This window comes from Callospermophilus lateralis, chromosome 11 (genome assembly GCF_048772815.1).
Source record: "Callospermophilus lateralis isolate mCalLat2 chromosome 11, mCalLat2.hap1, whole genome shotgun sequence".
NCBI classification, from domain to species: Eukaryota; Metazoa; Chordata; class Mammalia; order Rodentia; family Sciuridae; genus Callospermophilus; species Callospermophilus lateralis.
This window is the reverse complement of record NC_135315.1, coordinates 3,258,776-3,275,625: the sequence shown is the minus strand read 5'-3', so window position 1 is coordinate 3,275,625 and position 16,850 is coordinate 3,258,776. Positions and strand designations below refer to the sequence as shown.

Below are 16,850 nucleotides of genomic sequence, written 5' to 3'. Positions count from 1 at the left end.
TGTGCCTCCCAGGCTTCCTCATTCACTGCAGCTGGACGACTAGAAGTGTGTGTCCCTTCCAGCTCAAACCTCTTCCTTGGCTCCCCACTGCCCTTGCCTAAAATATGAGACCTTTGCAAACCTGGTGCCAACAAGTTACCTGGGCTGCCGCCACCGGATAATCCCTGTGCTAGCCCGTGCTGTGCCCCCGACCCATATTACTTCCCTGCCCAATCCCAGGTGTGCTCTCACCTCTAAACAGGCAAGTTTCTCTGCCCCCATTGCCATCTCCCCTCCCGGCCGGAGGACACCTGACCATCCCTGAAGACCCAGCTACAACAGCCCTTTCCTGTCTTGCTCTGGGAAGGCCTGTGCCCTGCAGCACTTGGGGGACTCCCCATTGCTCATCTGTTCTGCTGTAAACACCTGTCCGCCTGTCTGCTTGGGGCCCTGGGAGGGCCTAGTAAGTAGAGGCTGGGTTCTAGATGTGGGACAGCCAGTACTCAGTGCACACCCTTCAGCAGAACTGGGCTGAACCTGACAACCTCGGGCCAGCAGCCCACGTAAGGCTGCCTCTGGTCCCTGTGGCCACCTGCCTGATCTATATATCTTATTGCAATGCTGCCCCCCAAAATGCTTATGTGAACCAGTAAGCACGCCAGGTCAACTCCCACAGGGTGCCCTGTGTGTAGCACAGTCAGCTCAGGAGCAGACCAGCAGAGTCCACAGGGAGCACAGCACCCAACTCTGCCGCTTTAGGTGCTTTTGAGAGCTTCTTTTTGGTTTGCTGCGCAAACAGCCAACAGGCCACATTCTCTCCCTCGTAGGAAGTTCAAGCATTGGCCTCTTACAAAAGCTGCTGGGGTTTTTGAAAGAGGCTGTTTCAGGGGTGGATCCCGAGTAGGGACTTTTATCTGTGTGACCTCAGAGAGTTTCTTTGACTTCCTCTAAAAAGGAGCTAACAACCATCCCTGCAGCTCATAAGATTGTGGCGAGGGTTGGAGGCCGGGAGACTACATGAAAGTGGCCCTCCTGCTGCACAGGCACTGAGGGTCTGAGCCACTGAGGGCCTGGGCCATGGGGTGCCAAATGCACTCCCAGGGTCTGGATGGGATGCAGCCCCCCCCCCCCCCCCCCCCCCCCACGCAGAGTGCTTGCTCCGCTTGGGGCTGCAGATTACAACTTTTTAAATTGTCAGAATTGATTGAAGTTCCAAGGTAAGACTAGAAGGCTAACCAAAGCCACCAGGTGCTTGCGGGGAAGTGGAGCAGATTGCAAGAATCTCCACTCTCAGCTGGGCTGCTTCTGCTCTTCCACGGGGACCCCGAATTCAGGTGCTTCAGGGTCTCTCTGAATTCTTGGTGGAAAACCCTACCCCCCCACTTTGCAAAATGAGAGACCATGAAAAGGAAAAGCATGAGGAACAAGCCAGGCCAAGAAAAAGCAGTTCTGTGGAAACCTTCCCCAGGCACTGGCCCCCAGAAATGGGCTAGGCTGATGGCTTTGGTCAGTGAGCACCTGTCACTTGTCACACAGAGGAATCTCAATGGTGACCTGCGAGGGCTGCAGGCACCTGTCTGGGAACGACAGGTAGAGAAGGGGCTTGGTGAGGGTCTTGCCGATGGAAAGCATTAGCCGCAGACTTGGCCCCAGACAAGCAGTCAGTCCAGAAAAGAGGCAGGGAGGAAAACAGGGTGCTGAGAGCCACAGCCGAGTCGAGCCACAGCGAAGCAGGTTTTCACTGCAGTGGCAGGAAGGGAAGGAGACAGAGAGCCCTCCAAAAGTGTCTGTCCGCGTGCATGCAGCGGTCATCCCTTTGGGCTCCAGGACAGACCACCAAGCCGGCCGAGGAAAGCAGCGCACTCCAAAAGAAGGAGGTGCTCCCTGAGCCCGGGCCATTGACAGGACAGGTCTGGGGAACTGCAGAGACCCCAACCTGGGCAGAATTAAACCCAAGGCAGGGACATGCTGTGTGCTGGGGTCAGCCCATGTCCTGCCCCTGCAGAAGCCTCCCACCGGGGGACAGGAGGCAGCAGGAGGAGCAAGAGCCTTTGTTGAGATTCTTGTTCTGCTTTATGCCCCCAAATCATGCCTCCTCCCCACCCCACAAGAGGCTCAGATCTTGCTTTTTCTTCTTTCTCTTCTGCCGTCAACACAACATCTGGGTTTCAGATCAAGGGTGAAACACTGGCTGTCGAGTTCGCTGCCAGATGCTGGCTACTGGAACATACAGCCATCGACTTAATTCAAAGCACACGCAACCGCAGGGTCCCTGCCCCCATCCCTTGGGCTAAGGACACCACATGATGTCACTTCCCCTCTTGAGAAGCCTGCAAAAACAATCCCCAGGGCGCCCGGCCAGACCGGGGTGGAAAAGAACGGGTGATGGAAAGTCCAGTTTGCGAAAGAGTACGGAGAGGGCGGGCTGTAGGGTGAGCTGTATCCAGCCTCTGACAATCACCAGCTCCAGACAAACCAGTCAACGAAGGCCTGCCCGAGATGCCGAGCGAAGGTGAGGGGCTGGCTGGAAACCTGGGGTGTCCCCAGCACATGCCATGTCCAAGGGCCACCAGGGTGCAGGACACTCAACAGATTCCAGTCATGACGAGGCCCGGCTGGGCGCCCAGGGCTCTGGGCGGCTATTCTCCCTCCTGCACATTCTCCTTCCTGTCTGTCCCCCCAGCTCCCACCAACACAGGGCCCACCGCCAGTCACTCACATACCACCAACATCTTTTGAATTCCACTGTGTTCACAGAAGCACCATGGAAGTTCCTGGGGAACATCATCCACCTGGAGTCAGACCCGAAGGAGAACTGCTTGTTTCTTACTTGCTATTTGTATCTCTCTGGCAGAATCTCATACCTTATAGGGGTAGGTACACCCTATGGGGCAGTTCCTGCTGGGGCGTGGGCTCCCCACCCTGGGCACAGGGGAAGCTGTGAGAGACCTGACTGCTCCAGACACCGATTGTGCAGCCCACGGCCTGGCTGAGGCTGAGCCTCTGGGGAAAAGAAGGGACAGTGGCCCACAGTCCCTCCAAACCACCTGTCCACCCCGTAAGTGCAGGGATCTCCAGGACTCAGAGAAACACTTGTGCAAATGAAAGTCAAAGCCGGGCCCTGATCACCTGTCCACCTGCAGGTGCTGCCTGAGGCTGGATTTGCTGAGTGTCAGCAGAGGACACTGTCCCCCCAGCCTGCCCACCCTCCACTTAATCTCCTGCTGCTCCCTGGGAGGGGTGCCCATGGGGACCCCTGGGAAAATACCCTCTCCCGCTCATGGCCCACTTGGAGGTGAGATGAGGAGCCAAATGTGTCTTAGCACATTTGCCAAAGAACCTGCTGGCCTAAATCACCAACCCGTAGTGTAGCTCTGATGCTGGGCTGGGTGCGAGTCAGCCAGAGACCCACGACACACCAACAGGGGGCAGCAGCGAGCCGCCAGGGGCCAGCCCTGCAGAGAACTCCCCACTCCTAGATGCAAATACAGTAACCATGGGCCCAGCTGCAGACGTTCACCCTGGGCAGCTGGTCCATTTCCTTGCCCATGGGTAGAATTACTTGCCAACCACTTCAGAGAAAGTTTAAAAAAAAAAAAAAAGTCTTTTCCAGATGAAACCTAACCTCCACTCACTCCAGGTGAGGATTCGGTGGCCTTTGCAGTGTGGGGGTGCTGCTGGTTTCCTGGGGGACTTTGTCTCAACTCTCCAGAGGAGAGAGGTGCCACATGCCCTGCTTCAAACACACAGAGCTAGCAAAATCCTGACACTTGGGATCAGTCTCTTGTCCCTTTAGGGTGGACATCCACACCACTCAATGGCTGCCCAGACTGGCCAAGGCTGATTGACCTCCGAACTTGGACTCCTTTGTCCAAAGATCCAGTTCTTTTGTTTTTTTGGGGGGGCGGTCTTGGATGCCTCTGCCCCAGCCACCTACAAACCCTCCAGGTCAGGGTCTGAGAGGGAAATGGTGCCCCACTTGATCACTCCTAGGTCCACCCCTCGGCTCGGGACAGAAGTCCAGTCACACAGCTTCTGACTTCGCAGTAAAATGGCCGCATTGTCCAAGGCGCTGCTCTCGGTGGCTGTGGAATCTGAGGGGCGTGTGACCAAGTCATCTCACTGGGCGGTGGAGGCACCATAAGCAGCACTGGGCCCTCTCTGTGGGAGGGTGTCCACCTCTGTGAGCAGGACAGGCTGACCTTGTCAGCCTGGAGGGACAGAGATGGCCACGGCACTGCCAGGAATGGGCAGCTGGTGATCAGGACAGGGGCCTGCTCTGGCTCACAGGTCTCAAGGCCACACCCCTCTCGGCAGATCCTGGACACAGGTGCAGCTGAGCAGCTCGGAGGTGTCATAGGAACACACCAGCGCAGGCCTGGTGCCCACAGTCCACAGGCGTGTCCAGTTTCGCCTGCCACCTCCGGAGTCACCACCCCCAGGTGTCCTCAGTACACAGTAGGGAATACCCCTGGGCTCTGAGCTCTGCGTGCCCCGGCTCCTCACAGCTCAGCCCTTTGGGTCAGTGATGGAACAGATCTCCTGCAAGTCCATTCCTTTTAGGGAAATGAGGGGAAAGGGGCGGTCACTTAGTAATTAAAAACAGCCCCACAGTCATGGGTGGGACCCAGGGCTTCTTCCCTCCCTGCAGCTCTGAGACCAGACCTGCTCCATCCCCAGGACCCAGCAACTGGGCTTTCTGGGGAGTGGGGAACGGAGCAGACAGGCCCCCGCAGGAGGCTCTAAACAGCACCCCAGCTCTGGGGCAGGGCTGTGCCTGTCCAGGGTGAGGACACGACCTGGCCACCCAGGCCAGGGTGAGAGAAGCCTAGGTTGGGAATTGCTCCCAGCAGATGGATTTGGGGAATGGGTTGAGGGTAGGCAGGGAGGGAGGTGCGGGTGCGAGGTGCAGAACAGGGGCAGATCTGCACAAGACGCTGGGCCATTTTGCCACCCACAGGCTGGCCCTTGGGGACCTGCCAGGCCTGCCCACTGCTGGATTCTAGTGTGCACGTGAGCAGCTGTCCGCTGGACGCCCGTCTCCATGGAGACCAGTTCTCCGGCTCCGTTTCCTGCCCATTTGCTTTGGCTCCCTGTGGGGAGCAGGGGGAGCGTCTGTAAGATTCAGCTGCACAGAGAAGAGACGCGGCGACTCCGCCCAGCCTCCAGCCACCCGCCTCCCGCAGCCCTGGCAGGACCCCAGCCCACGCCCTGCCACCCTTCCTCCCTCTCCCTGCAGGCCAGCGGGACCTCGTGCCAGAGCCTGGGCTCCAGCCCTTCCCGTTCACGTGCTGCTGAATCATTTGAAAAAAATGCAGCGCTCTTGGGAGAGAACAGTGGGGCTTTGTGGAGGAGCTGAGGCTCTGCAGTCCTCAGCCAGGACCCTGAGCACCAGCCAAGCCCAGCCGTGCGAACCCCACGAGCCCAAGCGGGCAGGAGAGAGAGCTTGGAGAGGCGCCCAGGAAAGCCCCCGCCCCCCGCAGTCCCTCCCTGACGGCAGCAGCTCAGCAGACCAGGGTCCTCTCCTCACGCTGCTGCTGGTGCCCAGTGTGGCCCTGGGCGGTCACCATTCCTCATCGGCTGACTCATTTCGGGAGCAAACCCACGAGGGCTGGACCCTTGGACTCTTGTTTCAGGCCTGGTCTACACTGACCATCTGAGAGCCCTGGCCTGTGCCTGGGGCCCTGGGGCATGTGGCCCGTGGTCAGGGCCCACCCTCCCGGGCGGCCGTGAGGGAGGGTGGACTCTGTTCCAGCTCCCTGACCACTCCTTTTCAGTGCAGCCCTCCCTGAGCAGGTGGAGAAAGGGGGTACAGTCCGGTGCGCACAGCCCTGTCTCCTTCCTGGGAAGGCGCTGGGCTGTTCCAGGAGCCGTTCATCCACCGCCCCCCCCTGTTCTTCAGGGGACCAGCTGGAGGCCCCTCAACACCTGCGTCTTTTTAGAGGTCTTGACCTGATCTCTGTTGCCATTTTCCACTCATTAGAGGAACTACTGCAGGTCCGAGAGGCCCCTGCCCCACCTCCAACGTTAAAAACCCAACTTTCCCATCTTCTTCCACGTGTGAGGTCCTGGGTGCCAGCGTAGGCTCACTGGCTGCAGGTGGCTGGTGGGGAAGGACAGGTGAGGAGCGAGGACCTACCCTGACCCTCAGGGCAGCCCACATGGGGTGGGGCCATGTTCAAAGCCAGGGGGCCCCAGATCTCTCTCCTGGCTTCTGTCCCTGCAATGGGCCTGCCCTCAACCCGGGGACGGCTAACTCGGCGGGCACACAGCTATGCTGCTGCTCCCCTGCAAACCTCTTGGGCAGGCAGGGAGCCCCGTCCACCACCAGGTCAGCTGTGAAGGCCTTTCTGAGTCACCGTGTCTGGGGAGAAGGACCCACAGGGTGGGATGCAAGGAAGTGAGCAGAGAGCTGTCCGGGTAATGCAGAGCGCCGAGGGTGGGGGACAGGGACGCCGTCCCCAGGGGTGGGTGTATGAGCACCATCCAGCAGAGAGCTCTGGCACACGGAGAGGCCCAGGGAGGCTTCGGGAGCAGCACAGCTCATGTCTGGGTCCCCCGCCACCCAGTTGCACTCTGTGGACACCTTCTGGGGGCCCGGCCTTCCAGAGCACTGCCCCATGTCACAGCCAAACAGAAGCTAGGGAGGCCAGGCAAGTGGCAGGGGCCACGTGAACCCAGTCTGGAGCCCCACCTCCAGGCTGCCATGAGGCCGTCAGCGGGGACCATCACTCTGGGGAAGACTTAGGGGCACCAGAGAGGCAAGAGTCAGGAAGTGTCCTCCTCCCTGCAGCTACGTCAGGAAGGAGTGGTGGAGAGAGGGGTGGGAGAGCCTGGGCCCAGGGGTGCAGTCAAGGCTTGGGAGGAAGCAGAGACACCCACACCTTGCGGAGTCACCAAGCCCTTGTCGGGCGGCAGGGCCACGTGCTCGCCAGGATGTGTGCTCCTGGTGGAGACGGGTGCACACAGTGGGGACCTGGGGGCCTGAGGCTGCCCCGGGGCCCTTCACACCACCATCAGCCACCCAAGGTAACCGAGGGACAGAGCCCCCGGGCTCCTGCAGGTGGGGTGGGAAGGCCCCCGTGACCCCTTCACAGAGAATCACAGGACGGCCATCCGTTTGGGGGAGGATAAGTCCCACGAGGTTGATTTATTGCCCATACCACTGGCTCAGGCAAAGGCCAGCCCTTTCCCTTGGCCTTCTTTGAGACAGGTGGGAAAGAACGGGGTGTCTTGTCCCGCTGCCAGGGGACAGTGTGTGACAGTCCAGGCAAAGATGAGTCATCCTCTGGTGTCTCGAGGCCCATCCCCACACCTAGTTTAGCTCCAGTGTGGCCAGGAAGGGGCGACCCCTCCCTTGCGACACCCAGGCCACAAATACTGCCTTTGCAAATGGAAACAAAAACAACCCAGCTAAGGAAGTCTCGTCCACCCTCAGCCTGTGGCTTCCAGGCCAAGCCAGGCGGACCTCGGCCTCACCGCGCCCGGGTCCATCCCAGCCATGCATGAAGCCCAGGACCCCACAGCTCCCTCTCTGCCTCAGACGGAGGACACTGTGTGGCCAACAGGTCATCCCATGCAGGGCCAGCCTGGGCATCAGGTAAAGCCTGGTCATCCCATGCAGGGCCAGCCTGGGCATCAGGTAAAGCCAAAGCTCCAGTGGGCACAGGGGACTCGATGACCAAGATACAAACAGCCAAACCCCAAAATCTGTGGGCTGCCACCGCGGCCGTCCCCATGAGCACAGCAGTGCTCTGTGTGTTGGATGCTCTCCGAGAACCTGGCTCTGGCTTCTCAGAGCCACGCACACCTGGAGGGCATCCGGCACCCCATGGGGTTTTCTGGTCCCTGTCAGCTATGGTGACACACTTCACTACCCACTCCGTGTATCCTGCACTGACCCTGAGGCCCATGGCTCTCCAAGATTCATCACTGGGAACATTAGAGGACGCCCCTTCTAGGGAGCAATGGAGAGAGTGGGATCTCACCACGCCCACCCTACTGGCGTGTTCTAAATTCCCCAAAGCACTTAAAAAACTTGGTGCCCAAACCTGGGATTAACCCACACAAGCATCTACTTAGCACCCAACTTTTTGATCCAAAGGCACCGCGGATCCAGCTCTCTTTTCAGAAACAGGCACAAAAGAAGCTCCGATCCTGGGAAGGAGGCCCGGGAGCCTCAGGACGATACCGCCCTGCAGAGAAAACGAGCCACACCTTTGTGTGGCACCAATGAATGCCAGTCCCTGTGCCCAGCCTCAAAAGAGGAGCTCCCAGAGACCACGTGGGACCTCCCACCCCTGTAGACAGTCCAGAATCATACCCGGACGTGCTGAGAGCCGGGCTGACTCCGAGCCCTGTGGGGACCTCCCTAGGGAGGAGGCAGGGGTGGAGAAAAGGACAGCAGCACAGGCACAATATGTGGCTTCTCAGCAAGTACTCCAGAGCCTGGGTCTGGGTGCAGGCTCACAGCTGTTTGTTCATTACATTGTCTAAAAAATACACGAGATCAATAAGGCTGTTGGTGGACCAATGAGACCAAGGTGCCGAGGTATCCAAGGGCACTTGGAAGAGAAGGGGGGGGCTCAAGCACTGTCCTAGCCCCAAGATTACCAAATTCTGGCCCCAGAGCCACCTCCAGCCAACAACTCTCTGCAAATCAAACCACTCTTTCTGTGCCCTCCAACGGCTGCTCATGAGAGTCCAGCAGTGGCAGAAGCTGCTGGCCAATCAAGAACATTTACTCTGGGCTCTTGGCATAAAAAGTTTGCCAACCCCTGTCCTGTCCCTGTCCCTAAGTCTGCAATTGGTAGGGGAAAAAAAAAGCCCGCTCCCCATTGTGGGGGTCCTCCCTGGCTGGGTCAAAGGTAAAACCAACAAGCAGGAGACTGACCAAATACCCAGATGCCCCCCCGCCCAGCCAGCCTGCAGGGCACACTCAGCAGGGCTGGGCTGCCTTCCTTCTCTTTCTTAGTCTCTCTCCCCGGCTCCTGACGTCCTCCCCCAGCCACTAAGGTCACAGGAATGAAGTGTGTGGTGGACTCTAAGCAAAGTTGGCTCTGTCGTTTGAAAGGCTGAGAGGTCTTAGTGTCAGCTCTGTTAACGTCTTGGCCAGGGGCTAAGCACCAAATGATGTAGCTCTTGAAACTGGGCCCCCCTGACCTGGGATGCCCCTCAAATCCCAGCATTTACTCGGCTAAAACATCCAAAGGGCAGAATCTCCCTGGAGTTTCCACGTGTGCCCAGGGCCCGTGGACACAGACAGGCTGGACTCACTTCCCCGACCCCACAGCTTCCTATGTTTGTGCAAAGGATGGTGTGAGGACACCTCTGACCTCTACAGAGGCCACACGTAAGGCCCTATGGACTCAGGGACGGGCAGGCGGGACCGTGATCAGTGCTGTATTTTGCAGGGTGGACCATCGCCTTTTAACATATTCTCTGAAACTCCAGCAAGCGCTTCCTGGCCTTTTCCAGAAACTGCTCGTGCAACTTGTTTTGCTCTGAAATCTGCAGCTGAATGTCGCGGATCATCTGGTTCTGCTTGTCCTCGTCTTCGATGATGCTGCTGTTCGAGGAGGAGGTGAGCTTAACCGGGGACGGGGACACTCTGCCCTTGATCTGGTAACTGCTGGGGTAGGACTTCAGGAGGGCCAGGCGCAATCTCCTCCGCTCCTTCCGCTCCTCCTCCAGCTCGGCCGAGTAGTGGATCTCCAAGCTCATGTCTGGGAGCTCCACGGACTCAAACGAGGGCTTCTGCCTCCTCCACTCCAGCTCCAGCCTCGGCGGCTTCTGTGCGAAGGCCATCCAGTCTGTCCTGCGCGCCTGCTCCTGCAGGTGAGGCTGGGGGCAGCTGTCCATCAGTGTGGCCAGCTCGGAGGCCTCCTGCTCACACTCGGTGCTTTTAAAGAGCAGGTCCTCTTCGTCGATAGCCGTATCCGCCTCGGCCAAGGATGTCTGACTTCCGTCCTTCACTGCAGGCTGGGCCATCTGATGGCATTTGGGGAGTCCGTCCTTGCTCAGTGATTGTTTCAGATCGGTCTTGGATGACTTCGGGGAGACCTCGGCCTCTGCAGGATCCCCAGACTCACCAGCAGGCAGCGACTCCACCTCGGCCGCGCCCTCTTGTGGGGTGTCACTATCGCACCCCTGCATGACTGAAAAGACCTGCTCCTGGGGGTCAGGGTCCAGCCTGGACCTTGAGTCGAGGTGCTGATTCAAGTGCCTCCTGAGCTTCCTGTTTGAATTAAACAGCTGCTCGAAGGCTGACTCCAGCTCTCTCTGCCACCTGTTCTTGGTGATGCACTTGTCTGGAGTCGTGGGGGCCACGGCTTCCCTCTTGTGGGTGGAGCTCGCTGGCCACAGCTGCTGGAACTCCTCCAGTCTGTCCCTGGGACCCTGGTTCTCGGAGATGTTCCTCAGGCCTCTGGCAAAGTGAACAGTGGTGCCCTTTCCCGCCTTCCTCCTCCCCTCCCGGGCTCTCTGCTTCTCCTGCAGGCCCCGGAGTTCTTCCCCCGTGGCCAGGTGTGGCTTCACACTTCTGCCCACCCGAGGGGTCACGGGCTGGTGGCCGCTGCTGGTCTTGCTTGAAGGCACCCGTTTCCGTTTATTCTTCTCGGTGGGACCCAGACCCCGGGGTTTGGTCGCCCCCTGCCTCTCGGAGCCCACTGCTTTTCTCTGGGGCTTGGGGCGTCGGGCTTGCTGCCTGGACAGCTCTTCCTGGTGACTCTTGGGTTCTCGAAGGACCGCTTTGTGCTTTTCCTTCACCTTCGGGGACCTTTCTGCTCCTCGCGGGGCAGGCTTCTCCAGGTCGGCCTCGGCCTCGGCTTGGGCTTCGTTCTCCACCGCCCACCCTGCCGTGGCCCCACCCAGCACGTGGGTGGAACAGAGCTGCTCCAGGTCCTCGAGGAGCTGGGCCTCCTGCCACTCTGCCTGCAGCTCCTCGGCCAGGTGCAGCAGCTGCTGGGCTCTCCACTGCAGGTTGGGCCTCCTGGGCACAGGGCTATCGTCTTCGGGTTCTCTGACTTTCAGCATCGTGTGCTTCTGTCTCAGCAGCATGACTGAGTCGTGGGGCGAGGAGCCGGGCAGCAGGACTCTCTCTGAGGTTCTCTGCATTCCCGTGAGCTCTTCTTCCAAGGGCAAGCGGCTGCAGCCAGAGTGAGGCTTCTATTGACCGGGGACCATAGAGGCCACTGCTGTCCACGGGGAACCTACGAGGGCAGGAGGACACACACAGCTTCCCCAGCGCTCTCAGGAGAGTGAGCAAGACCCTGGAGACAAGGGCACACGGGAGTCTTGGTCGGGGATACACTGAAGCATGCGCTCCAGGTCTCTCCCTGACCTCTGCCCACCAAGGCCCATTCTGTCCCCAATCACTGAAAAGTCAGAGCCTTTAGGACAGTGGTTTTCTATGGGGTGTGGTTTGGCATCCAGAGGACATTTGGCAACATCTGAGGATGTTTTTGGAGGTCACACCTGGAGAGGAGGTGCTCTAGGCTGAGCAGAGGCCAGGGATGCACAGAATGGGCCCCGTGCCAAAGGAGGAGCTGGCCAAAATGTCAATAGTGCCAAGACGAGGGCCGAGGCACATGTTAGGGTCCAGGTGGGGGTGGAGGGTGCAATGGGAAGCACTTGCTAACTCACCTGGGGAGGGCAGGGAGGAAGCATGGCTTTGAGGGGAGGGACCTTATGAATCAAAGAGGAGGGGGCGGGGGAGGGAGGAGCTCGCCAGGCAGTGCCTGTGTGCGTCTGTGCGTGTTGGTGTGTGCACCCGCCTGCGTGTCTGTGCGTGTGGGTGCGTGTGTGCATGATGGGTACTTGAATCCAATACAAACCCAACGGAGAGAGGAGCAGGGTTCCAAGTCTTTTCACGATCCCCGGCTCCCTCTCTCTCTCTGTGACTATCAGAGGACTCCCATAGGTCTCCCTGGCACCAGGAAGGGCCTGTGCTTGCTCAGGCCTACCCGAGGGAGGAAGTGCATGTCCCCAGGTCTGTGGCCACTTGGCGTTGATGCCAGAAGCAGCCAGATTTGTGAGCAGCAGCAGCTGCTTCCCAGATACTGCAGGCCAACCCTCTCGTTTTGAGCCTGTGTGGAACCAGGCTCAACAATTTGAGCCAAAAGAGGTTGCGGCACACAGGAAGTAGCAGCCCACCCATGTTCCAGCCAATGTTAACTGCCGGGGCTCCCCGGGGCACCTGGTACCCCAACGGTTCATTTATTTTGTATTGTAAACCTGGGAGGGAAGGAGCTGTTATCATCCCTGGTTCACTGATGGGGAAACTGAGGCAGGGAGGGGGGAGGAGGACACTTGAGCAGGTCACACAGCTGGGCCAACTGCTGTCCGGGTAGACCACGGCACCACAGTTGGTCACACTGATGCTGGCTTTGACTGAACATTCGGGGGGTGGGGGTCCTAGCACCTCTTGGTAAATCGGACCACTGACTGCAATCATAGGCAAGAGCAGTGGCTGATGTCAGGTTCCATAGGGCCAGGACAGCAGGAGGGAGAGCTGGGTCTCCACAAAGGTGACACCGAGGCTCAATGGGGAAAAGAACAGTCTGTGTGTGTGTGTGTGTGTGTGTGTGTGGTGCTGGGGATGAACCCAGGGCCCTAGGCATGGGGGACAAGCACTCTACCAACTGAGCTGTGTCCCCAGCCCTTTGTGGTTTTTTCTTTTTTTCCCCAACAAATCACACTGTAACTATGCACACGCAAAAAGAGGAATTTCCATCCTTCATCACACCATACACAAGACGAACTCACAAGAGGTCACAGACCTTCACGCTGGGCTTAAGTGCTCAGAAGGCAACACAGGGGGCTCCTTCCAGGCCTTGACCTAGTCAAAGAACATTCAGATACAATCCCAGAAGCTCAGGCAGCAGGGGAGGAAATGACGCACTGGGAGCCCTCAAAGTCAAAACCGCTGGGCTCCGAAAGGCCCTCCTGGCCCAGTGAGAACCCAGCATGGATGTACAGACATCTGCAGATCATGCACCCAAGAGCAGACTCTAGCCCAGAACACTGAACCTCGCTTACAACTTAATACGAAGATGAATAATCTAATTCACAAATGGGCGCAAGATCTAAGTGGACGTTCACCAAAGGAGACAGACGTACGCTGATGCCCTCTGCAGGCTTCCCACAGCAGCAGTCCTCAGGCCAACACCAATGAAGCCGCAGCGGAAGGCCACTTCACATGCCGGGTGACTACAGCTCCAGGGACAGTCAACAACGCCAAGTGTTGGTGAAGAGCTGGGGAGACTGGGACCCTTCCAGGGGTTGGTGGAATGCAGACGGCAGCCACTTTGGAAAACAGCTGGCGCTTTCTTTAGAAGGTCAGCACAGACTCACCCCGTGACCTGGCAAGCCCATCCCTGGCCACACCCAGGAGAAACAGAAGCGCTTCCAACCAAGAAGTCATGGAGGCTCCGTGGGGTGGGAGACTTTCCCCGCTCATGAAGGAGCTGGGTTTGAATCTGGGTCTCATGGGTCCTTCCTCTGGGACTGGCCACAGGGGTGTCCAAAGAGGCGGGGAGGGAGCTGGGCTGCTGTGAACGTCCCTTTGTCTGTCTCAGGAGACCCCTGAGAGAGTGGGGCTCATTGCACCCCAAGGAGCCAAGTCTATTTCTGAGCCTGGAGCCACTGACTCCCAACCTTTATTAGCAGGTGACAACCATTAGGACGCGGCCTCAATGACTTCTACAGGAGTGTCCCCGCCCCAAGCTCAGTTCATGACCTACATTTAGGGAGCTTTGAGGTGAAGTCAGGAAATCAGTCAGTTCCACAGCTCAGAAACTGGGGACCCAGGACACCCTAAGTATACCCTTACTGCCATGTTCTCAGAGCCTCCTGCGGTCCCTGCTGTCCCCCTGTGTCCTCCACCATGTACCACCGTGGGACCAGGACAGGGTCCACTTGGGTCTGGCAAGGAAGATCACTAAGCCACCTGAGGCTCAGGGGTAGGAGCCCCTGGACACCCCCCTCCTGGAGTGTCTACCTTCCAGTCCCCTAGGGGCTCCCCAGCCCTGCAGGACAGGCTGCCAGTGCCCTAGGAAGGACACTCACCAGGCGGGAGGTCATGCTTCTGGCTGAGGCCCACTGCACAGACCCCCTGTGCTCTGCCGGCTGACCGTCCTGCACAGGGCAGTCCCCTGCCACACCCCCGACCCCCCATCCCTGTGGAATATTCTGAGCATCCCCTTGTGGCCCCTGCCAAGGAGCAGACGGGCTGCCGGTCACTGCTGCCTTCAACCTGTCTGGGAAACCGCAGCCCTTTCCCAACAGGCACTGCCCTTGCGGCGCCAGGAAGGCAGGGTGGACACCTGTCTGGCCTTCCTGGGGCACCAGAGCCTCCGGGACCCTGGGCCTATTCTCTCTCCTGCTCTCTGCAGCCCTGTGACCCCAGCAGCCACGCCCAGTCGCTGCCTGGACAGTTTTTCAGCAGGTGCAGAACCTAACCCTGCCTTGAGGACGCCCCCTACACAGGTAGCGGGGAGCACAGGCCCCCTCCCACAGGAGACCCCAGGGCCTCTGAGCCGCCCGGGCAGCGGGCGTCTGCAGCAGGCCCCAGTGGAGTCCAGGAAGGCGTCATGATCAGAGCCTGCGGAAGGCGCCAGGAACAGGCTCGTGCTCAGGAGGCCCGGGGCTGGCTGCAGGACGCAGGCTCCTGGGGCGCCCTGAGCAGGCCCAGCCCCGGCTCCTACAGGAGAGGCACCTGCTGCCCACACAGGGGCAGCAACGTGGCATGGTGCAGACAACGCCCACGCCCACGACCTCAGGGCCAGTCCCCTCGAGGGTGGTCACACAGCTAAGCGGTGGCCGTCATGACCAAGACTCAGGCCCTGCAATCATGACAATGCCGCCAGGTCCCCCCAGGGGGACAGCCACGGGGCTAAGTCCACCCTTGACCCTCGGAGACACTGACCCTGGCACATCATCGGCGCAGCCATGCCATGTCCTGCCTGAATGCCAGCTGACAGCAGGGAGGGTGGCATCGTGGGGACAGCGGCAGGACTCGGCTGCCTCTCTCCATCCTCGGGTGGCCCTCAGCCCTGTCCTCCCCACTCTGGCTTCCAGGGGCCTCACGCACACCATCTTCTTGGCTGGAACCCATGCCAACGTTGCCCCCAGGTGATCCCCTGAGGCCCTGTGCCATTTTGTGGATATTTAACTTAACCAGTTAACCTACAGGAAGAGACAGGGCCACGTGTAGCTGGCCAGGAGGACACGGCCTCAGTGACCACACAACTCTGGCTGATGACAGACCTGTGTGTGTTCAGTGTCCCCAAGCTTCACACACACCCTTCCACACCAACCCGCTATCCCACCAGGGGTGGATGGCGAGGCCTGGGCCTATCCACGCTTTCTGATAGGGAAGCCGAGACTCAGAGAGGTTGGGTACATTGCCTGAGGTCACATGGCTCAAGGGCAGTGTTGCAAGGACTCACCTCTGAGCAAGCAGACCCCTAGTCCCAGACTCCTAATCTGCAGCCAGGGAGGCCAGAGCTGGAAGCCACTTTTGTGGCACAAGTGGACTTTGGTCTGGGCTTCACTGTCTTTGCCTGACCTCTGACCTCCCTGGTCCTCCAGTGACCATGAGAGGCACCTTTAGGGAAGTGAATGGACTGTGAAGCTGCAGTCTAGTCGGTCCACCCTAGTTTGAATGGACTGGCTGGTGGTAACTGGGCAGCTGCGGTGTGGCTGGGGGAGGCGAGTCACCTGCAAGGGAGCATCTGCCCTGGGCCCTTCCCCTCTCCCTGCTTCCTGACTTCGCCATGAGCTGAGCAGCTTTCCTCTGCTGCCCCTCCCCTCACATCAGGCCTGAAGCAGTGGAGTGGCCTGCCGTGGACTGAGGCCTCGGACACCCCAGCCCCAGATAAACTTTTCTTCCTCCAAGTTGTTGTTCTTGGTTGTTTTGGTCACAGTGAGGCTAAGCTGCCTAACAGCGTGTTTGCCGGGGGCACTACAGGGCCTGTGAGTCCATCAGATGGACCACCCACTTCCGGTTCAAACATTCCACTCCTCGGAGTGCTTTACACGGCCAGGTCTCGATTCTCGGTAAGTCCGTTTGGATTCAGCAGGTCTCGGGGGCCGAGATTCTGCATGTCCCGCCCCCAGGACACCAATGCTGCTGCTGGCGCCCAGACCACAGCACAGGGTCCCCCAGAGGGGCCATGCCTGGCTCTGCCCGCCTCCCCCAGCAGTTGCTGAGCCTGAGCATCTCTCACCTGAGCCCCCCAGACCCCCCAGCTGTCTCCCTCTGGCCCTGCCCTTCACCGGCAGCCCTTTCCACCACACGGCGGCAGCCTCCGCCTACCCAGCCGGCCTGTGCGATCGCCCACTTCCTCACCAGCAAGCCCCCAGATGTGGCCCATGGCTGCCTGCAGCGCAAACACCTGAGCTGCGAGTGAGAGGGCAGGCTCCTGGCCCTGCCCCTGACGGAGCCTACCCACTCCAAGCCACAGGGCAGGGACGTGCTCCGTCCACCAGGTCCCCTGTCATCCTCAGGCCAGGAACACTGAGCCATCCCTGTGGCTCCCTCCCATCCTGTCCGGGAATGCTGCATCCCGGGCAGGGCTGGCCAGGCTCTGCCACCCCCAGCACACCACCAGCCCAGCATCTAAACTGTGCCCACATGGGCTCCTCTTCATGAGATGGACATGGCCTTCCCCCGTCCCCCTCACACTGCCCCAGCCCAGCCCAGTCCCCCTCCCTAAGGACGCAGTGCCCTCCAAAGCCACAAGCAGACTTAGCTGCCCGGTGAGCACACCAGTCAGCTACAGAAAGGCTCGGCTAGCTGGCGTCCACCACGAGGCTATCCCACACAGGCAGAGCTTAGGATCTCATGCGTGGAGCTGGACATTCCCCAT

At 59.5% G+C, this 16,850-nt stretch overlaps 2 protein-coding genes across 2 annotated transcripts in view; both read right to left on the bottom strand.

The window, feature by feature from the left end:
- Nucleotides 1–16,850, bottom strand: part of Timp2 (TIMP metallopeptidase inhibitor 2) — a 43,832-nt gene that overhangs the window by 13,357 nt on the left and 13,625 nt on the right. The window lies entirely within an intron of this gene.
- On the bottom strand, nucleotides 9,409–11,037 carry Cep295nl (CEP295 N-terminal like). The gene has a single exon (XM_076871836.2). It carries the CDS (start codon nucleotides 11,035–11,037, stop codon nucleotides 9,409–9,411), a length of 1,629 nt encoding a protein of 542 aa, XP_076727951.2.

Coding starts and splice junctions, on each gene's coding strand:
- Cep295nl (XM_076871836.2), bottom strand. CDS start 11,037: ATGCTGCTGAGACAGAAGCACACGATGCTGAAAGTCAGAGAACCCGAA.